The sequence below is a fragment of the Capricornis sumatraensis genome, chromosome 7 (genome assembly GCF_032405125.1).
Source record: "Capricornis sumatraensis isolate serow.1 chromosome 7, serow.2, whole genome shotgun sequence".
NCBI classification, from domain to species: Eukaryota; Metazoa; Chordata; class Mammalia; order Artiodactyla; family Bovidae; genus Capricornis; species Capricornis sumatraensis.
In genome coordinates, this window is record NC_091075.1 from 89,227,919 (window position 1) to 89,254,489 (window position 26,571).

The following is a 26,571-nucleotide window of genomic DNA, read 5'->3' on the forward strand; positions in this document are numbered from 1 at the left end:
AGGATACAGGATGCTTGGGGCTGGTACACTGAGACGACCCAGAGGGATGGTACGGGGAGGGAGGAGGAAAGGGGGTTCAGGATGGGGAACATGTGTATACCTGTGGTGGATTCATGTTGAGGTATGGCAAAACCAATACAATATTGTAAAGTAATTAACCTCCAATTGAAATAAATTTATATTAAAAAAAAGAAAAATCACAGAAAGCTGTGATTTTGAGAGGGTAGCAAGAACAAAACCTCCTTCTGTCTTGTACAATATAGATAGACTTTCAGGTGAAGGTAATTTTTCAACATGTGTTTTTTTTTAAATGTTCTTATTGAGATGGAGACATAATGACACTTCTTATGTGTTACCCTTTTGCCTTTTTAAGCTGAATTGAACTCTTCAACTTCGTGAGACTTAGCTTTAAAATGATGCATCTCACGAGAGAGAGAGAGAGAGAGATCTGTTCAAGTCTGCTGTTGATCCCTCCTCGTGGTGCATTATTTTGCATATGAGCGAGTTCTGTAAAGATTCAGTGATGTAACATATATAGTTACTGTGGGTTTGTCCTCTGTGACAAGTGTTATGGGAAAGGCCTTGCTGGTGGAGTAAGCTACTTTCTGGATTCTAAAGATTTTAGGAGAGATATGAATGCTTTCAGTGTGTCAGGATGTCCATTAAAATGACCATTTGCTGGATGTTACTTCTGGGAGTTGACTTAATCAAGTATCTAATTGAAACCTATGAGGATAATTTGTCAGACATAATGGACCATTATATCAATAAATTATGTAACCTCCATTGATAGTTTCACTGAAACTGAATTCGTTTTTTTTTAAACTTTCTCTGAATGAAAATAGTGTTGGATATATTTAACACTCATGTATACATATATTTAATCTTCATGTCATTTCTGAAGACTTTTTTGTTTTAAGAACTATATGGAGTGAAATACTAAAATTTGGTACTTTCAGTGGGTGGCAAAAACATTGAAAAACAGGGATTAAAAAATTAATGATCGTTAATAGGTATTTCTTGAACAGAATACTCTCTTATGAATTTCTTTTGGGTGGAATGATGCTGTTAGTAAATGAGTTCATAGATTCAATGGGTTTTTTTGATATAATATGGGTAAATATAATTTGACTAGGACGTGCACATGCATACCCAACTCAATAGTTACACAGTAATTTTACATGCCCTAGAATTTAAATATGGAAAAATTTTGCTTATAGTCATCTAATTAGGTTTTCTTGCAGTGGTAGATGACTTAGATGGGTGTATCTATTGGTTTTATCTATTTTGAAGACCAGGGAATAAGGTGAATTTAATATGTTGAAGAGTGTCTCAAAACTGAAAGGGTATGTTCTTTAACATACAGAGGTGGTTTTTGCGATATGAATATTGGCATGCATGCATCTTTTTGAATTACTGTTTTTTTTTTTCCTAAATATATGCCCAGGAGAGGGATTGCTGGATCATATGTCAACTCTGTTCCTGATTTTATGAGGAACCTGCATCCTGTTTTCCATAGGGCTGCACCAGTTTACATTCCCACTAACAGTGTAAGAGGGTTCCATTTTCTCCGTACCCTTTCTAGTATTTGTTATTTGTAGACTTTTTAAATGACAGCCACTCTGACCAGTGTGAGATGGAAACTCTCACTGTAGTTTTGGTTTTCATTGCTTTAACAATTAGCGATGTTGACCATCTCTTCATGAGCCTGTTGGCCATCTTATAACATACAGAGGTTTTGATGCTCTGGCAGTAAATGTCTTCTTGACTTGGCATCAGGAAAAGAAAATACTTTGTGGATTTGGTGTCAAGGCCCAGCTTTTTTTTACCAGTCTAAGGCAGATGTCGATACATTCCTTTGTGAATATTTATTGGGTATCTACTGTGTACCAGGCATTGTTTTAAGTCCTGGGGATACAGATAACATGACCAAAGTAGGTAAGAATCCCTATTCTGATGGTATTTACAATCTAGAGTTGATAAAGCAATCTTTTTTATGCTCCCCCGAGATACCAGTAGTGGTCTGTAGTGGACCTATTTAAAGGGGTGAAATCTTCTTTCTTCATTTGACTTTCTAAACACTAGATCAGAATGGAGCAGAAAAGCATTGGCATAGCCTGAAATAATCTTCAATTGTATCACATGCCTTCATAAATGTGGCAGTGGGTTATTCACAAAAGCACAGGCAGCTCAAATGAGTCAGCTGAGTACAGTGTCCTTGCTTTTAGAGGCGGGCAGCTGAGAGACGTTCACGTAGGACCTTTATTGGGAGGCTACAAATAGACATGGATGCTGGGGAGAAGAAGCATGTTGTGAAAACATGAGTGAGTCACCCACACTGGTGTCATTTAAGCAAACTCTTCTGCCAACTTCTCTTCAGGAGGTCTTGCCTACTCAGTGACACGAATTTACATTTAAGCATTCATTTCAGAGAAATATATATGTAATTAGTATTCGCATACATTCTCAGTTATGTAAATTCAATAATCACACATATATGTGTAATATATACATATTACATTATGTGTGTGTGTTTGTGTATATACATATGCACACACCTATTTTGAAGCAAATCTTGAGAGGCATATGGATCATTTCCCATGGAACTCTGTTCAAAATAAATCAGCTGAGGCTCCAGAAGCTCCAGTCAGTTCAGTTCAGTCACTTAGTCATGTTCAACTCTTTGTGACCCCATCCATGGACTGCAGCACACCAGGCTTTCCTATCCATCACCAACTCCCGGAGTTTACTTAAACTCATGTCCATCGAGTTGGTGATGCCATCCAACCATCTCATCCTCTGTCAGCCTCTTCTCCTCCCACCTTTAATCTTTCCCAGCATCAAGGTCTTTTCCAATGAGTCAGTTCTTTACATTAGGTGGCCAAAGTATTGGAGTTTCAGCTTCAGCATCACTCTTTCCAGTGAATATTCAGGACTGATTTCCTTTAGGATGGACTGGCTGGATCTTCTTGCAGTCCGAGGGACTCTTCAAGAATCTACTCCAACACCACAGTTCAAAAACATCAGTTCTTCAGCACTCAGCTTTCTTTATAGTCCAACTCTCACATCCGTACATTACTACTGGAAAAACCATAGCTTTGACTAGATGGACCTTTGTTGGCAAAGTAATGTCTCTGCTTTTTAATATGCTATCTAGGTTGGTCATAGCTTTTCTTCTAAGGAATTAGCATCTTTTAATTTCATGGCTGCAGTTACCATCTGCAGTGATTTTGCAGCCCAGGAAAATAAAGTCTCTCACTGTTTCCATTATTTCCCCAAAGTTTCTCACTGTTTCCATTATTTCCCCATCTATTTGCCATGAAGTGATGGGACCAGATGCCATGATGATCTTAGTTTTCTGAATGTTGAGTTTTAAGCTAACTTTTTCACTCTCCTCTTTCACTTTCATCAAGAGGCTCTTTAGTTCTTCTTCGCTTTCTGTGGGTTGTGTCATCTGCATATCTGTGGTTATTGATATTTCTCCGGGTAATCTTGATTCCACCTTGTGCTTCATCCAGCCTGGCATTTCGCATGATATACTCTGCATATTAATTAAATAAGTAGGGTGACAATATACAGCCTTGACATACTCCTTTCCTATTTGGAACCAGTCTGTTGTTCCATGTCCAGTTCTAACTGCTGCTTCTTGACCTGCATACAGATTTCTCAGGAGGCAGGTCAGGTAGTCTGGTATTCCCATCTCTTTAAGAATTTTCCACAGTTTGTTGTGATCCCTTGTGGCTCAGCTGGTAAAGAATCCCCCTGTAATATGGGAGACTTGGGTTCGATCCCTGGGTTGGAAAGATGCCCTGGAGAAGGGTAAGGCTACCCACTCCAGTATCTGGCCTAGAGAATTCTATGGACTGTATAATCCATAGGGTCGCAAAGAGTTGGACAGGACTGAGCAGCTTTCGCTTTCACTTTCACACACTCAAAGGCTTTGGTATAATCAATAAAGCAGAAGTAGATGTTTTTCTGAACTCTCTCCAGATATAATCAAATTATAATGGCAGCATAGATAGCTGCATGAATTCTGCAACTTGCCACATACATTTGAGCCATCATGCTTCTCTGAGAGGACTCTGAAGCTTCCAGAGTGGGTGTGCATGGATTCCTTAAGTGTAGGCAATTAAAGTTTAGCCTGGGCTTCTGGGAGTAACTGAACTGCTTTGCCAAGAGTTGACCTTACATTCTTCTGGGATCTAGCCCTGGCTTGTTTCCTGTTCTTAAGCAACAAAGTATTAGAGCACTGGCTTTCTGAGGTCCAAGAAGATGCAGTGCTCTCATTGCCCTTTTCAGTAAGCTCCACTGTTAGAATGCCCTGTTCTCCTTGCCATGAAGTGAAAGTGTGTTAGTCCCTCCGTCACGTCTGACACTTTGTGACCCCATGGACTGTAGCCCATTAGGCTCCTCTATCCATGGAATTCTCTAGGCAAGAATACTGGAGTGGATGGCCATTCCCTTCTCTAGGGAATCTTCCCAGCCCAGGGATCCAAGCCATGTATTCTGCATTTGTAGGCAAATTCTTTACCATCTGAGCCACCCGGGAAGCTCTCCCCTCAGTCATGTCCGACTCTTTGCAACCCATGAACTGTATGTAGCCTACCAGGCTCCTGTGTCCATAGGATTTTCCAGGCAAGAATACTGAAGTGCGTTGCAATTTCCTCCTCCAGGGGGGATCTTCCTTACCCCAGGGACTGAATTCGCGTCTCCTACATTGACAGGTGGATTCTTTACCACTGAACCCTGCCATACTGTTAAGTAAAAATAAGGGCTTTTATCTTCACTATCTTAAAAACATGTCCTTCCCACAACTAAAGTCTCTTATGACCATGCTTTGAACTCATTGCATTAGATTTATATTCTTGGTTGCCAAGTGGGTATACTGTTCTATTAATTAAATTGTTAAATGTCAATTTAACAAATATTTATGAATAGGTTAGTCTGTGGGTAAGATACTGATATAAGGAACATTGTTTTGATACTTTGTGGCAAGTCTTTGTTATTTCAAAGCTGTCCTTCTTAGCTTTATGGAACACAGAGAAGTGCTTTAATTTAAATTGACTGTTGTTGGTTGTGAATGACTGAGCACAGTCTAGAGTGAAGACTGAGTGAAGAAAGTCATTTAAATTTTTTTCAGGAATAAATGTAATCCTACTTTCACAAACCTTTTAGTAAAAGAAGACCGTAAGATTTTTTAGGATTTTAGAATTTGTTGAATTTTGTGATATTTATGGAGCCTAACAGAGCACATTTTAAGGGAACTTGTTTCATAATAAGGAACATTTATAAATATAAATTTGGCATCTCCAACTTTGAGGCTTTATTTTAACATACTGCTGCGCTGAGAATATTCGATCAATCTGCTTAAGTTGGAAATGTATCATTTCGTACTCATATGATATTCCTCAATAAGATAGATAGACACTTCTTTACAAAGCATCATGCGCAATTTGTAACAGCAGGATTAAAGCAACTGATAATTACTTTACTGCATGGAGACTATATGATAATTTCATCTTCCCTGAATGTTACACTTTGGTACCAAAGTGCATTTCTTCCTTAAAGTGGAAATAGAAGGTGACGTGTTAATCTGCACCAGAAACATATTCCAGTTTGGGCAAGGTTGTCTATTGGAATGATCCAATTAGGTTGTGTTGGTGAGAAAACAATAAATGTGTATCAGTTACACAGTAAAGGGCACCGCACTGTTTTCTTGCCTCCAGGGTATGTTGGTCATTCCTTTTCCCTGGAAGAAACTTTAGATAATTTGCTTCATTTTATGTATAAGTTTTGAATGAAACCTGTTTGATTGAAGTTTGTTTTTTTTGTTTTACCAAATTCCATTTAGCAGAAACCTATTTGGTTGTTTTTTCATGTAAATTGACCGTTCATGTAAGTTGACCTTTGTCAGCTCTATTTTCTTGGTGATCAGAAAATGATGGTCATTTGAGCAGCGGTGAAGATCCCAAACAATGCTAAATTCTAAACGATATTTTGTGTTTAGCTTGAAATCATTTTGAAATAGCTTTGTTTTGAATAAGATAAAATTAAGCATTGTACGAAATTCAAATAGTACAGAAACACTGCATAGAAGATCATTTTGCCCTTAAATCTATGACCCAGGAATAACCATTATTAACCTGTTCATGAATATCTTTCTGTGTCTTGCAGTGCTTGTATAAACAGATCACTGTATAGGATTTTCTGTAAATGAGATCATATATGCAATCATATATGTAACTAGCATTTTAAGAAAGTCTTTCCACCTCAACATGAGTCTTGAACACAGCATTTTTAATGGCTGCATTTCTTTATACACATGATGTATGTGCTATAATTTACTTAATAAATTCTCTATTAGTAGACTTTTAGTTTTTTTCAGTCTTTTCATTTGTAAACACTCTTGGTGCTTAACTCCACTTTCCTTCTTTGTCCTTACCTCTTTAGCTAAATTTTTAGCAGAATGTAATTGCAGTAGATACTTATTTTATTTTTGATATTGATTTCAGGTTACACTTCACAAAGGTATACTGATTTAAACTTCTACCAGTAATGGACAAGAGAGCTGGCTTGCTCACTTTCTTGCAAAAACAGAATTTGTCTCATATTCTCATTTTTGTCATTCTGTGGCTTAAAAATGACGGCTCATTTTTATTCCATTTACATTTCTTTGACTTTTAGTGAGAGGTAATATCCTTCCTTCCTTACTGCTTACTTACGTGTCTTTAAAGTAAATACACTTGGGATATTTCTCTTTGGGGCATTATTTTTTTCTCATTGACTTAAAAGGACTCTTTGTATAATAAGGATATCTTCCTTTTGCTTGTCAGAAATATCACAAATGTATTTTTCTTAGATCTGCTATATATCTTTTAACCTTATTTATGATTTCTTTTGCTGTAAAGATCTCAGTTCTTATGTAGTCAAAATCTTTAGTCTTTTATAGTTTCTTATATTCATGATATATTTAGAGCAGTTTCCCCACCCCAAGATTAGAAAAATATTTACCCACATGTCTTAGTTCTTTTATGTTTTCATTTACATTTCTTATCCATCTGGACTTAATTTTTGTGTAAGATTATACTGGTATTTGATGTTTGGACACTTCAGAGGATCTAGATACATATTCACAGCTCTTCAAACAAAACAATATTGTAAAGCCTCTCTTTCTTGCTATCCATTCTATTGGACTTGGAACTGGAGCTCTTGAGTAGAGATTTTGGCTCATACTTTTCTTCAAGCAGAGAGGTAATTTGTTTTTCAAGTCTTGCCTCCTTTTTTCTGTTCCTGCTGGGCAGTGTAAACAGAAATCCTGTTTATGACGACAAAGCACTTTTAGACAGAGATGGCACACTAAGGATTTGGCAGCTGTGATATGTCAGGAGAGAAATCATTGATTTATAGTCTGTAGCTACACGGGTGAAGTAAAAAATGAGGGTTGTATATCCAGTCTTCCTTCCTAGTGTAGGTGAATGGTTTGTGTAACTGCTGGTCATTAACCATGCTAGCAGGTAGTTCTTATTTTGATAGAAGAAGGAAGATTGCCTGAATGGGTGCACCTCAAATTTGGACCATATAAAAATCAGTTTGGGAACTTTGAAAACTTATGGATTCCTGGGACCTGATCTTTGGAGATCTTGAATTAGTTGTTCAAAGTGAAGATGTGTTTAGTTGCTCAGTCGTGTCTGACTCTTTTGCAACCCCCTGCAAAAGCCCATCAGGCTCCTCTGTTCATGAGATTCTCCACGCAAGAATACTGGAATGGATGCCATTTCCTTCTCCTTCCCCAGGGAATCTTTCCCACATGTGTCTCCTGTACTCATGCACTGACAGGCAGATTCTTTACCACAAAGCCACCTGGGAAGCCTAAAGTGGAAATAAAAATTCAGTATTTCATTTCCCTAAAAAACAAAAAACAAAACGAACAAAAACAACCCTCCGAGATATTTTTCATGTGACTCAAATTTGATTTAGGTACTTGCATCATCTCATCACTTATTTTAGATCTTGTGGCTTTATGTTGGGGATCTGATCTGCAGGTAATTCAGGTTGTTTGCTTATTTCCAATGGCCATGTTTAAAAGTCATTAGGCTACATCAATTTTCTTGGCTAAATTTCAGATTCAAATGCTAGAGAAGTTTAATTTGATTGATCAACATTCTACACAGTTTCAATAGATTACAACCAATACAGGCTGAAATTTCTTTTTATGGTTAGTAGACATTTTTTTTTAAAGTCTTAAAATCTGACAATAATGTTGGTGAATATTTTAGCATTTATTGCCCCCTAAATATTCTTTTCTCATTTTGCTGCTGCTAAGTCACTTCAGTCGTGTCTGACTCTGTGTGATCCCATAGACGGCAGCCCACCAGGCTCCCGCGTCCCTGGGATTCTCCAGGCAAGAACACTGGAGTAGGTTGCCATTTCCTTCTCCAATGCATGTGAAAAGTGAAAGGGAATTTGCTCAGTCATGTCCGACTCTTTGCCACCCCATGGACCGCAGCCTACTAGGCTCCTCTGTCCGTGGGATTTTCCAGGCAAGAGTACTGGAGTGGGGTGCCATCGCCTTCTCCGTTTCTCATTTTACTTCATTGATAATTGTCAGAGAGATAGAAAATCCTTTGTATTTTAAGGCAGTTTGGGGTTAATTATTAATCCAAGTAATACATTTCTTAATAAAAAGGACGTAAAACAACAAAGGTCATTCTTTAGTGTTATATGAAGATATTAAATGTACTAAATTGCATTGAAGTCAAAGTTGACAGCATAAATGTTGAATGTTTTATCATCTTGAATGCATTTGCTTTGTGTTAGCCGTGACAGGTGTGATGGCCTTGACTTACCATAAGTAGCTCACAGACAAAATGCTGGTGCTACCCATTGTGGTTGGATTTTTTTTCCAAAGAAACTTGCTCCTATGGTGAGATTTTTTCCTTTTTTTCATGTTCTTATCACTTTTTAAAACTTATTTATTTGTAACTAGAGGATACTTGCTTTACTGTGTTGTGTTGGTTTCTGCCGTACATCAACATGAGTCAGCCATAGGTATACATATGTTCCCTCTTTCTTGAACCTCCCTCCCTCAAATTTCTTTTATGCTTGATCTTTCTGAAGCTTCAGTTAACTTTCTTGGCCCTTCTATAAAATAAGGAACATCTTTGGTTTAATGTTATACCCTCGTGTGAGCAGAAAAATGTTCACAAATTGCCTTACATGTGGATTTTTACTTCATTGCTATAAAGGGAGATAAACCATTTTGTTTTATCATGGCTGATTCCATGTGTTTGATACTACAAGGAATGAAAAGAAGCACCAAAATCAGTGGCTGGAACATTGTCATCTAAGGCTTCTGTGGATTCCTGGTGGCACTAGTGGTAAAGAATCCATTTGTCAGTGTAGGAGACACACAGACCTGAGTGTGATCCCTGGGAAGATGCCCTGGAGTAGGCCACGACAACTCACTCCAGTATTCTTGGCCCTAAAATGCCGCGGACAGAGGAGCCTGGAGGGCTATAGTGCATGGGATCGCAGAACTGGACATGACTGAACAGCACACCCATCCCTGGAAACACTGAGAATCTAGAGGCTTTTGCCCTCTTTTCGTCTGAGGAGTCATCTTCATCTTTTCCTGTCACTCCTGTTGACTGTCACGCTCCATCTCCTTCCTCTGTTGAAGGAGAGAGAAGTAACTGGGAAGAAGGAGACTGGAAGCAGGAAGAAAAGAAAACCGGCATCTTATCGTCTCTCTACTTTATTCTTAGCTTTTTATATGGTATTATCATATTCAGTCCAAGTAATTATCCTGTGAAATAGCCATTGATTTTACAGAGGAGAAAATTAGGATTTAGAGAAGTTCATAAGTAGTGGAGCTAGGATTAAACTCCGATATCCTTGACTCCAAGACCTGCTCTTTGTGCTGAGCCACCTGGAGGAGACCTTGGAAGAGAGAGACCTAGTTCAGCCTTTCATCTCTTATCTGAGTAGATTCATCATGTGTAAGTTGTTGTTGTTGTTGTGCAGTCACCCCGTTGTGTCCAGCTCTTTGTGACCCCACGGACTATAGCATGACAGGCCTCTCTGTCCCCCACCTTCTCCTGAAGTTTGCCCAAGTTCATGTCCATTGCATTGGTGATGCCATCTGGCCGTCTCGTCCTCTGATGCCCTCTGCTCCTTCTGCCCTCCATCTTTCCCAGCATCAGGGACTGATGTATACGTTCAGTTCAGTTCAGTTGCTCAGTCGTGTCCGACTCTTTGCGACCCCATGAATTGCAGCACGCCAGGCCTCCCTGTCCATCATCAACTCCCGGAGTTCGCTCAAACTCATGTCCATCGAGTCAGTGATGCCATCCAGCCATCTCATCCTCTGTCGTCCCCTTCTGCTCCTGCCCCCAATCCCTCCCAGCATCAGAGTCTTCTCCAATGAATCAGCTCTTTGCATGAGGTGCCCAAAGTACTGGAGTTTCAGCTTTAACATCATTCCTTCCAAAGAACACCCAGGATTGATCTCCTTTAGACTATACTGTTCATCAAAAACACATCTGTCAATGACTGTGATAAACATTAGACACATTATCTAATCTGATGTTCACGTTACAAGGCACAGAGAGGTTAAGTAACCTGTTTAAGTCATTACAGATAAATGGTATACAGTCTGGATGTGAACTTGAGGTGATCTGACTCCAGAGTCCATTTTTATGCTGTACAGTATATGTACTATGCCTCGATGTTTTTCTCCTGCATGAAGAAACTGAAATTGACAAAGGTTAAGTGACATTCCCAAGGTCATCAGCTCTTTGGTGGCAGAACAGAGTCCAGTCTCTGGATTTTCCAAGGGCAAGTTGTTAGCTCCTTCCTCTGTTATGCAGTGGGTATCATCTGATTGGAAATGGAATAAAATAAAAACCCAATCAAAGTGGAGCTGGAGTGCTTTGCTGCACCTGATTCTGCCCCGCTCAGAGTTCAGCCATGTACATTACATTCTCATGAATTGCTAGGGAGTGTGTTCCTCTGTGGGGAATCAGATGTGGAAGTGTTTTTATGAGCCATAGCTATTAAAAATGCACACATCCACACATTATTTCTTTTTTATATTCATGAACACTGACTATAATAAGTCAAAAAAAGGCTTTTTTGATAGTTCACTTTACAAATTTAAATTCTAGTTAAAGTTATTCATTGCATGAGATTATTTTTTAAAATTTCTATATTGTCAAGAGCAACCTGTCAAAATGTGGTGAAAATAGTTCTTTTCTGAGAAACACTGGAAACACCTCTGAGTTTAAGCAAGTTTCCAGTGTAATGTGTATAATAAATCATCTGTCTCTGTTTTAAAATTGTCAGCAACAAATGGAAACTGTAGCACTTAGCAAAGGATCAAGTACTGAAATAAAAATAATCTTACCTTTTAAACGATCACATGACTTTCCATAAATCAAAGCTGTTTTCGGGAAGAGATTAGTTGTTATCTTTATTGGATGAGCAGTCATGGCTGTTGGCCTTTGATAAGCGGGACCTAGGGTGTGATTTGGGCGTCTTCTTAGATTCCTTTAGTGTTTCCTGGGTGCCTGGAGAGCATGTGGGGAATGGTGTGTAGCATGATGGGGGAAAGAGAAATACAGGTGCTGCTGGTGTCGTCTTGCTCTTGCCTCTCACAGAGGTTAATAGCTATATGAAATCAAATCTATTGTTGTTGTTGTTTAGTTACTGAGTCATGTTTAACTCTTTCCCAACCCTATCAACTGTAGCCTGCCAGGCTTCTGTGTCCATGGGATGTTCCTGGCAAGAATACTGGAGTCGGTAGCCATTTCGTCCTGCAGAGGACCTTGCAGACCCAGAGATCCAACCTGCATCTCCGACATTGGCAGGCAGATTCTTTACTGCTGAGCCACCTGGGAGGCCCATCAAATCAAATAGAGTGTTCTTAATCTCATATTCCTCCTTTTTTCACTGTGTTCTCTCCTACACCCAGGCTGTGTGCTTTAGTTTGATCCTGCAGTAGTGATGAGAAATAGTTACTCATCCCTGCTTGAGAGAGGACGATGCAGTGACGCTTCGCCCGTCACCTGTGCCCAGAGCATGGCTTGTCCTGCCATGAGGAGCCTTCCAGCCCCTACTCTTTCATGTCACACACACTAAAATAAGGCACACACACACACAAAGATAAATGACAAAGACACAAAAAGCCCAGTGTCAATGCCCAGGAGGTAAAAAAAAGTGCAAGTCTGAGAAGATCCCAGCCACATGCATACCTCTTCCCTTTGCCAGGGACGCAGTAGTAGCTGGGCACGTGCCTGTGCTCCAGAGACTTGTGCCACAGTGAGCATGGATTTGTGCATATCATTTAACCCCCCGAAGCTCCGTATCTTCAGGGATAAGAGATCAAGACTGGTACTATTTAGTGGGCACTGGGGAACCTTTTTCTCTCTTCTCTGCATAAATGCAGCCTGGTTCTACTGGCTCTGTTTATCATTCTGCTTGCTGCTCCCCTAGGAAGAATGAGCTGTGTGCAGAATGATTATGTGTGAAAAGGCTATAAATAACAAGATGATACCCTTCGGCCATGCAATAGAGTTATGTAAATAGGGTCCTCTTGAAACACTCACCTGCCAGATCTCAGACCTAAACATCTTGGGCAAAAGTAGGTGTACTGAGGTATTTAGAACGTGTCTGCATACTGTGTGAGGAACTAGTCTTTTTACTTGTCAACTCTTGCTTTTTTTATGCCATCTCCACCCCAACCTCATTATTACGTAGTGCTGTGCTAAAGGACTTTTGTGTTTTCCCAGTTGAACCCTACCCTTAAAAGAGAAGGATGTACTATTGTTAATGTCATTCTGAAGAGAATATTACTAGCTCTAAAGCCACATAAAAAAATATTTCAAGTAATCATCATAATAAGAGTCTCCTGGGATGGCTTTTTAGTGGGGATAGCACTTAAAGGTCTGTAAATCAATTTTAAAAGACCAATTTCTTTATAATAATTATATTATCTGTATACATTATATGATTATATGATATTATATATATGTGTATGTATATATGTATATTTATAATCCTTTGTTCTTATTATGCTAAGGGGCAATAATGGGTTGAGTCTCAGAGATACATCTACAGGGCGACATGGCCACAAAGGTTTAGTTACTCATGTCCCCACACATTTATTACCTCTAGAGAGAGTAATTTGCAGCTCTTGTGTATATTTACACTGGACAATGAATATGCAATAGAATATTTTTTGGAATTGATGTCTTAGAGACTGCAGGATAGAGGGCAAATCATTTTCTTCTATTCTCTTTGCTCTCCTTTCCTCTTAAAAAGCTTTCCTCTATAGAAAATAGCTATTGTGCATAAAATGTAGCTAGTTATAAGTACCTGCTGTGTGCAAACTGAAATTCAGCTAAAACAAATACTGAAAGTAACCACAAAGAGAACAACACCAGAAGTACTAAATCACTTCTACACACTTGGTGGGATTGTATTGTATGATTTTATGTATGGAGGTGTCAATTAATATTTTTTTAAAGAGTATTGGAGTCATCCTTTGCCTTCTGTCGTCAACTGCCAGTCATTACAGTCATTTTAGTACTTAGGAGCAGTTCAACCCTTGGAATAGGCAGGAATGGCTAAATCATATGTGTGTGAAATAGAAGGTGATATCCATATTGGTAAAAATCAATATTCTTTGCATTTGTTTGATATGTTTGTGACAGCCCTCAAAATAGCATGCTCATGTGGTTTAATTCCCCTAATGACATCACACATGAAAAGAAATAAGGCATATTTCTATTAACACCTCTGTTTTCTTTCTATTAGGGTGTGTTGGAGAGTTTCCTGGGCACCGCTGTCTCTGGAGCCATCTTTTGCCTCTTTGCTGGTCAACCACTCACTATTTTGAGCAGCACAGGACCTGTTCTCGTTTTTGAGAGGCTTCTATTTAATTTCAGCAAGTATGTATATAGATATCAAATTATAAATTAGAGTTGTTGAGCTGTAGAACATTCACAGTCTAGATAGAGCACAGAATAGTGAACTGAAAGTTCCTCAGTCGCATCTGACTCTCTGCAACCCCAAGGACTGTAGCCCACCAGGCTTCTCTGTCCATGGGATTCTCCAGGTGAGAATACTGGAGTGGGTTGCCATTCCCTTCTCCAGAGGATTTTCGTGATCCAGGGTCAAACCCAGGTCTCCTGCATTGCAGGTGGATTCTTTACTGTCTGAGCCACCAGGGAAGCCTGCACAGAATAGTAGTTAAGCAGAATTTGGAAATTTTAGCATCTGGAGATTGAGAGCCCCTCAGAGATTAAGTCACCCGGCAGGTGCTAGCATTTGGTTCAGTGGAGGTCCTTCTGTCGCATTTCCTTTCCTCCACCCCCATTTTTCTCTGCCTTATTGTCCTGCTTTGTGCCTCTGGAGGCTGACCCCGGTGGACCCCAGCACGCAGGCTCCTCTGCCCTCTGGCTTCCTGTTGGGTTTGGCTAGCGCAGAGCCTCAGGTGCACAGGAAGGCAGAGAGGTCAGGGCGTGTCTGCTTCCCCCACTCCGCTCGGTCACTGCTCTCCCGGGCAGTCTGGCAGTGGCTTGTTCTGTCCGGTGGCTCCTCCACCCTGGCTCTGCCCTCGCCAGGCTCTGGTGACTGTTCTTTCCTTGGCCTTTCTAAGCTGTTGCAGGGGGTGGGGGACGGGGGTAGAAACGGCTTCCTGACATCTCTAGTCCCTGAGAACCTTGCCATTTTTGTTGCTCATTCCTCTGTAAATAGTTCACATCTTTAAAGTTTTCCTCTGAATCCCATCTGAGGTTGTCTTCTATCTCCTGCTATGATCCTGACTGACACTGGAGAAGTGAAGTGACTTGTTCAAGGTGACATAGCTTGTCTGTGGAAGAGGCCGGGTGTTCCCGTGGTCCACGGCTCCTAAACCCCATTCCTGTGTTCTTAACTAATGATGGATTTCTAGAATCAACTGGGTAACAGCTAACATTCATTGAGTGCTTGGCGTGTTCCAAGTATTGTCCTAATGCATTACACGTACTCCCTCATTTATTTCTTGTAGCAGTCCTGTGAAGTTAGGGACTATATCCTATTTTATTGATGAGAAAGCAGGCACAGAGTGGTTAATAAATTGCTGAAGGTTGCATCAGCCAGTCATTGGCAGGGCGGGGATTTGAATCCCTGCTTTCTGACTCCAGAGCCTAAACCTCTTGTGGAATCACTAGACATTACTAATGGGCTTGGCAATTGTGGTACCAGTATTTTCTTTTAGAAATTGATGGATCATTTTAAGATGGGGAAAATTGAATTAACCAAATTATCTAAATAGCCACATTAGCACACAAATGGCTTCAAAATCAAATTGGGAATTCCAGCTTCTTTCTAATGAACTTGATACCTCTGAGAGAGAACTGCCTTTACTGGCAGATCTCAGTACACAGATATTGCAGAACTTCATATGGCTTGCTAGCATTCCTTGTTGGAATTTCCATATACTTCTACCATTACATAGTTTTAGGATTTTAATGTTAGAAATGTTATTACTCAGTTAATGCCTCTTAGACTTAAGGACTCAAATAGTAGGCTTTGAAATTGTGTGGCGACTTCCCTGGTGTTCCAGTGATTAAGACTGCCTGCCAATGCAGGGCACACGAGTTTGATCCATAGTCCAGGAAGATCCCACGTGCCTTGGAGCCACTAAGGCCATGCGCCACAACTACTGAGCTCATGTCCCTAGAGCCTGTGCTCCACAACTGGAGAAGGCCCTTGCACAGCAGCAAAGACACAGTGCGGTCATCAATAATGGATGAATAGATAAATGAAATCTTAAAAAATCAACTTAGAGGGATAAAAATTACTAAAAGAAAAAAAAGAAAGAAAGAAGCCATGTATGCTTTCAAAAGTGATCACGAGAAAGGAGGGAATGAGAATTTAAAACAAGCATTTTGAAAACTGGGTTGAGGGCAAAAATTAAAGGTCTTCCAAACACTGAAAGCTTCAGATTTTAAGTAGAGTTATGCTCTCTGTAGATCATTACCAGAAATTCCTCCATTATAATTCTCAGGAGACCATTGGAAAAAATTCTGCTCCTGTCAGTTTATAGAAAGAGTCAAACAGTTTTTATATGTTTAAGAAAACATCATGTGAGACAAGAAGGCCTTTGTGGGAAGATTAAACAAGCACGTACTATAAACAGGGACAAATGTGCAACCTTTGCAGTGCAACCTTTGCAGAAAGATTTATTGTATACAATGTGATCAGAGCCTTAATCTACAGAAAATGTTTGCACCCTGGTTTGCTTTAGATAATTGTAGGATCGAGATTATTTCCTTTTGCTAAGCAAGTTCCTTTCTCATTTTCCCTCCTGTTTCATCAAAATTGGAAACTTAAACATAGTTTCAAGTGATTTATTTGAAAATAGCTGTAAGGCAACAAGAAACATTTGAGAAACTGTGCTTTAAATCCATCACCAAGTAACATATGATACTTACGTGGCAAACCTTATTCTTTTATTCATAATGCTATATCATTTGCTTAGATATGGTAACAGCAGTGCTGATATGTCTAGATACAGAGTATTTGTGTAGACCACTGTTTCCCAAAGTGTGTTTCATCAATTACTAGTTCCATTAGATTCTCAATGAAAAAGAAAAATCTGTGACCCCAATAAGTCTAGGAAGTGCTGTACATTATTTATTATATCCCCCTATTGGTAATTCACTTTACCCTTCGGTTTACTAAGCGATCGGAGAAATCCTTCAGTAAAGAACGTGTTTTACTATCTTTTGCCCAGGTTTTCCCCATCATATTTTACCTTCTTTGTTTTTTTGAGAAATAGATAAATTCTTGTTTTGTAAGCTTAATGGACTCAAACAGTAACTCCAAATAATCCACAGATTTATCTCTGACTTGGAATACAGGATTTAATACTTGCCTTATCAACTGGAAAACCATAAAAAGGCATGTGAATGATATGCTGTCGCTTTTTAAAATTAGTAACAAAATGAAAGAATAGCTCAAAACTTTCCAAAACACACATAGTTTTGTTTCTCCAATTCTGCAATCTCTTTTGAACTATTTTTACACCCTGTATTTCAGTAATGGGCTTCCCTCGTGGCTCAGTGGTAAAGAACTTACCTGCCAGTGCAGGAGGCATGGGTTTGATCCCTAGGTCAGGAAGATCCCCCAGAGAAGGAAAAGGCAACCCATTCCAGTATTCTTGCCTGGGAAATCCCATGGACAGAGGAGCCTGGTGGGCTACAGTCCATTGAGTTGGAAAAGAGTTGGACATGATTTAACAACAACAAATCGGATTCCTTTTCCTTTTCTTCTGGGAGAAATCTGAAGGGAGTTTAAGCAGTGTGGTCTAAGTCATATGAAAACTTTGTGATTAAAGTTGGATTTATCTCGTTTGTCATTTGGTCATTTATTAATTTATTTCTTATATTATTTGAGCAGTTTACTTGTAGGCCTTCAAATTATTATTGTCTTCTATTAAGTACCTGGATTTATTCATTCAGTTTAGGGAGTTTATATTTGTCAGTGACTGATTTCTGAAACATGCTTCAAAGGTAAATTCTTCGGTTTTCCTATACCCTTGGGTTTCTGCTGCTCAAAACTATCATGTAAATCTCTAGAAACATTGAGTGTTACCAAAAAAATATACACTGATTTTGTCCTTCTAACTCACCATAGTTTCTTTGGTCTCTACTATCATTTCCTTTCTGTAGCTTATAACTTTTTATAATTTAATTGCTATTTAAACTTGGCACCAAGGCCTGATAGTCTTGTTGGACATTAACATTGCCTTTTATTGTAGTCATTTCTGCTGATTGGCTTGTTTAAAGTTTCTCATCTTTTATTCCTCTTTCTTCTTGCTGCTGTAAACATATCACTTTCCTAATGGAGTGATTGGTATTAGTGAATTTATGTGGGTTGTTCTTACAGAGACACTCAGGGAGTATTTAAGTATTTTAGAGGAGCTGTTTTGGGTATCCTGTTTAGGTCCTAAGATTCAAGTTTATACATGCATTTTTCCCCTTTATACTCAAACTGATAGTGTTCCTGACCATTAGCTGATGACTAGATTATTTGTTATCCTGTCCTGTAAACATTATTTCTGTAAACAAACATTAGCAGTCTTAGAACACTCTCAGGGTTGCTCTAACTTTAATCTTGTTAGGGAAGCAAAACTAGGTAATTGTTTAAAACTTTGTTTTAAGGAAAATGTCTGAAGTGATAAAACTGTTTCTAGGCTCTGACTCATTGTGTGATAATGTAAATTATAGTGTAAGCTCCTAGAATTTAGCTTTTTCTAGAGTCTGCTTATCTCAGAAAGACATGCATAGGATCAAACACTGGGATTCCAGACATGGAGGGAACTGAAGAAATGCCAAAGATGTCTTTAGAAAGATTTTGGGAAATCTGTAGAGGATAACTTTCTACCCAAGTGTTACTAATCTCCTGCTTTGGGAATGTATTCCAATGTGTGTGATCTGATAGGAAGGAAATAGGGGACAGCGATTTTAAGGCCCACTCATGTGCGAGGGCTTCCCTGGTAGCTCAGATGGTAAAGAGTCCACACGCAGTGCGGGAGGCCCAAAGTTAATCCCTGCGTCAGGGAGATCCCCCGGAGCAGGAAATGGCAACTCATTCTAGTATTCTTGTCTGGAGAGTTCCGTGGACAGAGAAGCCTGATGGGCTACAGTCCATGGGGTCGCAAAGAGTCAGACACGACTGAGCAACTAACACACACGCGCACACGCACACACACACACACACACACACACACACTCTGAATATAAACTGAACAGGAAGAACCATGCTGTAATTTTTAAAAGGACCTGTTCAGTAGTACAGAGAATTGGTTTCTGGTCCAGCTCTACCATTAAAGCCTTGACATTGGATAAATGGCTTAGTTTCCACTGGCCTTGGCATCTTCATCCATAAAGGGAGGCACATATGACCACTTGGTGATTAATCAGGACTCTCCAGAGAAACAGAACCAATACGATGTGTATATTCGTCTATATGAGATTTATCGTAACTAATTGGCTCACACAGTTCTAGAGGCTGGCAAGTCCAAAAGCTGCAAGGTGGCCTAGCAACCTGAAGACCCAGGAGAACTTATGCACCAGTTCCAAGGCCTTCTGCTGGAGAACTAGGCAGTGCCTATGTTATCAATCAAGTCCAAAGGCAGTCTGTCTCCTGGAGAGTCTTCCCTTGCTTGAGGGAAGCTGGCCTTTTTGTTCTTTTCAGTTGAGGAACTGACTGGATACACCACACTCTCATTATGGAAGGCAATCTGCTTTACTTCGGTCTACCAATTTAAATGTTAACCTTACCCAAACCACCCTTAAACACCCAGAATAATGTATGACCCAATACCTGAGTACCATGGCCTAGTCCAGTTGACATATGAAATCAAGCAACTTTTAATTCTAACATTCAATAAAAAGTTTTGGTTGGTCATCACTTGGGTACCTGTGATAGCTCATAAACCAGTGTTAGTAACTTTCTGACACTACAACTTTCAAGTTGTAGCCTGCAGGTATAGCTTTATTGGAACACTTTTATGCACCAGACATTGTATTAGAAAGAGAATTTGAATTTTTATTCTAAGAGCAGTGCAAAGCCACCAAAAGACTTTAAACTAGGACATTTGATTTACATTTGAAAAGGTTATTTTGGCTGTGATGTGGAAAACAGCTTTGAGCAAGGCAAGCATGGATATTAGTAAGGAGGTTCTTACAAGAATCAGGGAAAGGCTTCTTGGTGGCCTAGACTAGGCTGTTGGTAATGGACATGTTGGCATGATGTCTTTGGGGAAGCATTAAAACATGTGGCTGTCAGTTATCAGAAACTCATTGTATAAAAGGAAAGCCATAGAGCTTTAAGCATGCATGATCCTTGATTTATTTTTTCCTCATACAAGAAATCTGATTACCAATATCTGTTGTTTCATTGCAAATGATGATAAAAAAACTGTTTTAATGCACTGTCCACATAATTGTAAAATAATGAGTGTGAAATGGTAAAATGCCAACATTTGACCCATGTTTTCCTAAATATGAATCTTGAACTAATTCACTTGTAAGAAGTGAAAAGGGTATTGAAAAATGGCCTACTTAAATGGAGGCATCGTATTCTTTTTTTAAATATTGAATCATTTGTTTATTTTTACTTTTTAATTGGAGGACGGTTGCTTTACGGTGTTGTGTTGGTTTCTGCTGTACAACAGTGGGAATCAGTCATAATTATATATATTTTATATATATATATTTATATGTATATGTCCTCTCCCTCTTGAGCTCCCATCCCACTCCTCTAGGTCATCACAGAGCACCAGGCTGGGTTCCTTGTGTATATAGCAGCTTCCAACTAGTTATCTGTTTTATACCTGATAGTGCATATATGTCAATATTACTTTCTCAATTTGTCCTACCCTCATCTTCCCCAGCTGTGTCCATAAGTCCATTCTCTACTTTTGTATCTCCTTTCCTTCCCTGCAAATAGGTTCATTAGTACCATTTTTCTAGATTCCCCATATATCCATTAATATGTGATATTTGTTTTTCTCTTTCTGATTTACTTTACTCTGTAACAGGCTCTAGGTTCCTCCACCTCACTACAGCTGACTCAAATTCATTTGATCCCATCTCCCTGTATTGGTGACACTCAGTTCACAAGGGGCATTGCGTGCAGTTCATGCCACACGTCTCCTTGAGCACTCTTTTTCGTCTTCCTGACCTGACCCTCCCTGGTCTATCTTCAAAAGTTCTTGCTTATCCCTAAATACTTTTAGTTTTTTTCTGTAAGATTATCTATCCCCACCACCTTGCCAAGCCCGAATTAGTCCCACTTCTGTGACACTCTGTGGGAACTTTCACTTAGGATTTTGCGGTGTGATTATGTTTATCAGTATGTCTTTCTCAGTAGACTTTGATGACTTGGGGAAGAGAAAATACTTTCTTAACCAGAAAGCTCCCCAAACATTTATTGAACATGTGCTGGGTACCAGTGTTACACTTTCAAACTGTTTATTTTTTCTATATAAGGATCCTCAATTTGAACGAGAAGATTGAGTGAGGGGATAGGGAAAGATATTTCATACAGACAGAAATGACAAGAAAGCGGGGGTCACAGTATTCATATCAGACAAAATAGACTTTAAAACAAAGACCATAAAGAATGATAAAGGACACTCTATAATGATAAAAGAATCAATACAAGAAGAAAATTAATGAGTCATTTACATTCAAATGGTACGATTACTCTTGTGTTTTCTCTCAAACACGTGAATTATTTCTCAGGCTAGTGTCATTAGGCCAAATCCTAAAGGTAATACTTCCTGGATAAAATTAAGAATGATCTTTATATCTAGTAGCTATAAGTGATCTTATATTTTTAACAATCACTCTACAGTCATTTGGTACTTTTGTATTGCAGTTTGTGTTCCATGGAGGAGGAGTCTAAATACCTTTTCTAAATACCTTTTTTTCTTCTTTCCAGGGACCATAATTTTGACTATTTGGAGTTTCGCCTTTGGATTGGCCTCTGGTCGGCCTTTCTGTGTCTCATTTTAGTAGCCACCGATGCCAGCTTTCTGGTTCAGTACTTCACTCGCTTCACTGAAGAGGGCTTTTCTTCTCTGATTAGCTTCATTTTTATCTACGATGCTTTCAAGAAGATGATCAAGCTAGCTGATTACTACCCCATCAACTCCAACTTCAAAGTGGGCTACAATACTCAATTTTCCTGTGTTTGTATGCCGCCTGACCCAGGTCAGAACATCATGCTTAGTATTTATGCTTACCTTGTATTTGGAAGAAGCTGGAGGCTCCATGCATACAAACTTTCCACCTGGTTTTATGATCCTCAAAAAAGGGTTTTCTTTTATTTTCTCTGAGAAACCATGCAGCTGAATTTATAGTCTCTTTGCCTGAGGTGTCTTAGCCATGTGATTCAACCAGGAGGTATAACCAGGAGCTCTGGAATGTGAACGTACATTCACATTAGCTCAATACTTTGAAACTAACTCAAGTGACAGAATTTGCAAGGAAATTTTATGTACCTTATTCTTGATCGTCTCTGATAGGTGAGGAATAATTTTGTGTACATTATTCTGGATCTTCTCTGTATCTCTATGACAGATATAAGGACCAGACGAACCTAGTCCTCTGAACTTCTGTTTCTTATTTCGCTAGGAATCTCCTTCTTAAGTAAATTCTAAGTAGATTATTTTAAACGTACAGAATAAACAAATATTAATTCACTTTATATAATTTGAAGCAAGAAATTAAAAAAAATTCAGACTAGAATCACCTAGTGATAAAATAGAGCTTTATAGTTCATCTGTCCTAGACAATGTAAATACGAAAGGAAAGGGAAGGAAGGAATAAAAGAAATGAAAGAAGAATATTATGGTCTTGGAGATTTATATTCTAGAGTTAGGAAAGATGTAAAAATAACTTCTTAGTAAAGTATGATTCTATAAAACCTAGCGCTTTGATATCCATCTTCCTAAACCTGAGTCAGCATAAGAACTTCATCACAAAAAAAGTGCTAAATTTGGTCTTTGGAATTTTTTCTTGGAATAATTTTTCTTTGAATCTTTTCTTGGAATTATAAAATTCATCATATTTTATAATATGAAAGGCATTTGGGAAAAAAACATCACTTCAGGTAAAGTTGCTTTAACATCTGCTTTAGTCAAATGAAGCTTTCCTGGTGGCTCAGATGGTAAAGAATCTGCCAGCAATGCAGGAGACCTGGGTTCGATCCCTGGGTTGGGAAGATCCCCTGGAGGAGGGTGTGGCAACCCATTCCAGTATTCTGGCCTAGAGAATCCCCATGGACAGAGGAGCCTGGCGGGCTACAGTCTATGGGGCTGCAAAGCGTGAAAAATGACTGAGTGACTAAGCACAGCATGGTAGAATGAGGAGTAAACATTTGTGTCAGACAATTAATGCTAATAGTCCTAGTGGTCCTTGGTTGTAACATTAGCTACATTAGCTTAAAGTAAAAATTAGTGCACGATCCATGCTTTTTTGAGTAGGATCCTGTAGCACCAGAAGCTCAGCAGTGTTTTGAGGGCTTTGTACACCTGGGCTTAAGTAGGGCAAGTCAGAGTCGAAGTGTTAGTTGCTCAGTTGTGTTTGACTCTTTGCGACCCTATGGACTATATAGCCCACCAGGCACCTCCGTCCGTCCATGGAATTCTCCAGGCCAGAATACTGGAGTGGGTTGCCATTCGCTTCTCCAGGGGATCTTCCCAACCCATGGATCAAACCCAGGTCTCCTGCATTGCAGGCAGATTCTTAACCCCTCAGCCATCAGGGAAGCCCATTAAAAGCTGGACACATTCATGTAATAGCCACTTTTATCTATAGATTCTAAGGAAAAACCACTTACTAGTCACAGTAAAACACACATGGTTATATTATAGACGAGAATGAACAATGCTTATGAATTTTTTAAAACTCAACAAGATCCTATAAAGAGTTTCAGTGCCTGTGCAGGCTGTGTCCTGTGACTCAGATATTTTAGTGATGTACCTGCATTGTTCTCTACCATTTTGGTGGCGAAGTCTTAGAAGACCTGTATGCATCTTGAGAGATGAAAAAGAGCAGCATCTTTCTACAGATGGGGCGGTCAGTGACACTGGTGACTAGATGGGGCCTTGTTGTGCTTTGCACTTATGGTTTATTTTTCTCTTTTTAAGGAAAGTCAGTTCACATTAAAATAAACCCTATGCTTAAAAGCAAGGAGAAACAAGTAAAAAGTGGAAATTTAAAGATTCAGGCCTAGATATAAAGGTCTATTACCATTAAGATGTACACTATTTAGAAGTACTTCAGAACTTAAAAAGTGCTTGGAAAGAGTAAACAATACATGATAGATATGATTAGAATCAATTAAGTATGCTCCCCAGAGAAACCCAGAAGGAGTGTATTACCATTACACAAGTCTTAGAGCTCGTCCTAGGAGAGGAGGTGATAAGACCTCTTTTAATCATGCATCCTAGACTTTGAGGTGAAGTCTAAACTACACATGTGCAAAATACTGGATCATAGACATATTTAATAGTGAGATTTTGGACTTTCCCTTTTACTAATTTATTTCTGTGCATTTATATGCCTCTTTACTTGTGGAAAAGTCTGTATGCTGACTTTTTTAGGCATTCTGAGTAATTGTATGTTAAGAATTTCTAGAGGAAAGAAAATACTACCAGCTGTTTGAGGTTTGAAGTGTTCATAAAGCCAGATGAGGGCTTTGTCAGCACACCTGCCACAAAGATCTCCCTGGTGTCAGCCCCACACCGACCTGAGGCTAATGGAAAAACTTGCATGTATTGTTTTAATTGGATGCTGGTGGAGTAGGTCATTTGGAACCAGGAAGACATACCTGAATGCATTTTCACTGCAAAAAATACAACAAAGGTTTTACATGTGATTTTCCTTTCAGGAAGGATCTCTGTTTTCTTGAGACACTGGTATTGAGGCTTGAACCGATTTTATCCATGTATAGCAAGTGCTGGCTAAAGTGGTGATAATTCTTCCTTTGACATGTTTCCCCTTGGTTGTGTATCAAGCCTGTCTTAAATAGCTAGTTTTTGTCTTGGAAGGATTCTGACAACTCCTGCTACCTCTATGGGGTACCAGTAAAGCAGGGTAGCAGGATTTTGAAGTCGGAAAATCTTGTGTTCAAGTCCTGCTTGGCTAAGGCCCCGTGTATGACTTTGGACAAGTTCCTTTCTCCAAGGTAGCTTTGCCTCACCTTCCTCATGTGTAAAATGGGGTTAATAATACCACCTACCTTATAGAATTGTTTTGAAGGAAAAAAATGAGGCATTACAAAATCCTTAGGACAGTTTCTAATAAATAATTAAATGGTACCCACTTAACAACCATTATAATTGTGTTGTTATAAAAATTTAGGGTTTGTAAGTATGAACAATAGGACAAACAAACCAGTCTTCATCATCTTCCCTTCTAAGCAATGTTGTGGCACCGTTGGCTCATTCTGCAAGACTGTTGCTTGCACCCCTTAGTTTTAGAGTCATTCAGATAAGTGGCACTCATGGAAGATATGTACATAAATGTGAGGGAGTATGGGCTTCCTCTGTGGCTCAAACAGTCAAGAATCTCCCTGCTAATGCAGGAGACCAGGGCTCAATCCCTGGGTCAGGATGACCCCCTGGAGAAGGGCATGGCAATCCACTTTAGTATTCTTTCCTGGAGAATCCCATGGACCGAGGAGTATGGCGGGCTACAGTTCATGGGATTGCAAGGATTTGGACACAACTGAGTAACATACACACACACATGGAGATGAAATCTGTTTCTGGTGTGGACAAAGGCAAATGCATTTCCAGGACAATCTCATGTTTTACAAAACTTTTAAGATTAATGATTGTGTATTTCTCTCACAACCTTATTACTTTTTGGTAGAAGACTACATAGACCCACAATACATTTAGTACTTCGACAACAAACTGAAAAGCAATAGTGAGAGAATAATACAGTTGCATGTACAGCTAGAGTAAGTGTTCTAAAAGCAACAAAAGACTGGCCTTTCATCGCAACATGCACTCCTAGTAAAAGAATTCAATCAATGAGTCCATAATATTTAAACTGGCGGATGACTTGTTTTTCAACACCGGTACAGTCTGTAACGATGAACCAGCAACTGCGCAGATGGAGTCGTGATCCTGCAAACTGAGGAAAGATTTTACAGGAAAGGAAATCGGGGTCGTTTAATCACTAAGAAAACTATTTTCATGGCCACAATAACATTGTGGGTTGTTTTTTTTTTCCTGGTGCTTTGTGAAGACAGCTCTTTCTCCTCCCTACCTGATCTTTCTTGTTCTCACTTGCTTCCATAAAACTTTATCACTTCCTGAGTTTCCATTTCTTAAGGCACCTTTTCCTCCCTTCTTCCTACCCCGATCTGCTGCTCAGTAAACCCAAGTCATATACTCAGCTTCTCACATATTGAAAGACAAGGGAACCTCAGTCTTCAGTTGCTAAAAGGGAAGTTAGCCGTAGGATACATCAGGTTTTTAGCACATGGTTTTTGTGCTTACATTCACTTTTCTTAGAAATATGAGAGTTATTAATTAATGTAGAGGTAATAGGTATTCTATTTCCCACTATGCCTTGATGGTTACATTGCAGAGGTGTATAAGGAAGAAGATGGTTCAGAAAACCCAAAGTGGGATGAATTGGATGATTAGGATTGACATACATGCATGATTGATACTATGTATAAAATAGATATCTAATGAGAACCTATAAGTTAGTTCCCTAACCTATAGCTCAGGGAACTCTAACTCAGTGCTCTGTAGTGAGCTACGTGGGAAGGAAATCCAAAACAGAGGGACTGTGTGTATATGTATAGTTGTTTCACTTTGCTGTACAGTAGAAACGAACAACGCATTGTAGAGCAACTATGCTACTGCTGCTAAGTTGCTTCAGTCATGTCTGACTCTTTGGAACCCCATGGACTGTAGCCTGCCAGACTCCATTCTCCACTGGATTCTTCAGGCAAGAATACTGGAGTGGGTTGCTGTACCCTCCTCCA

The 26,571-nt window shown here is 39.3% G+C and overlaps 1 protein-coding gene across 2 annotated transcripts in view; it reads left to right on the plus strand.

Moving 5' to 3' along the window:
* SLC4A4 (solute carrier family 4 member 4) overlaps positions 1-26,571 on the plus strand; it is a 308,892-nt gene that overhangs the window by 214,667 nt on the left and 67,654 nt on the right. For both annotated transcript variants that reach the window (XM_068974914.1, XM_068974915.1), the window contains exons 12-13: positions 13,816-13,949; positions 21,499-21,770. In XM_068974914.1, coding sequence (XP_068831015.1) covers positions 13,816-13,949; positions 21,499-21,770 — 406 coding nt within the window. The remainder of the gene's footprint in view (positions 1-13,815; positions 13,950-21,498; positions 21,771-26,571) is intronic.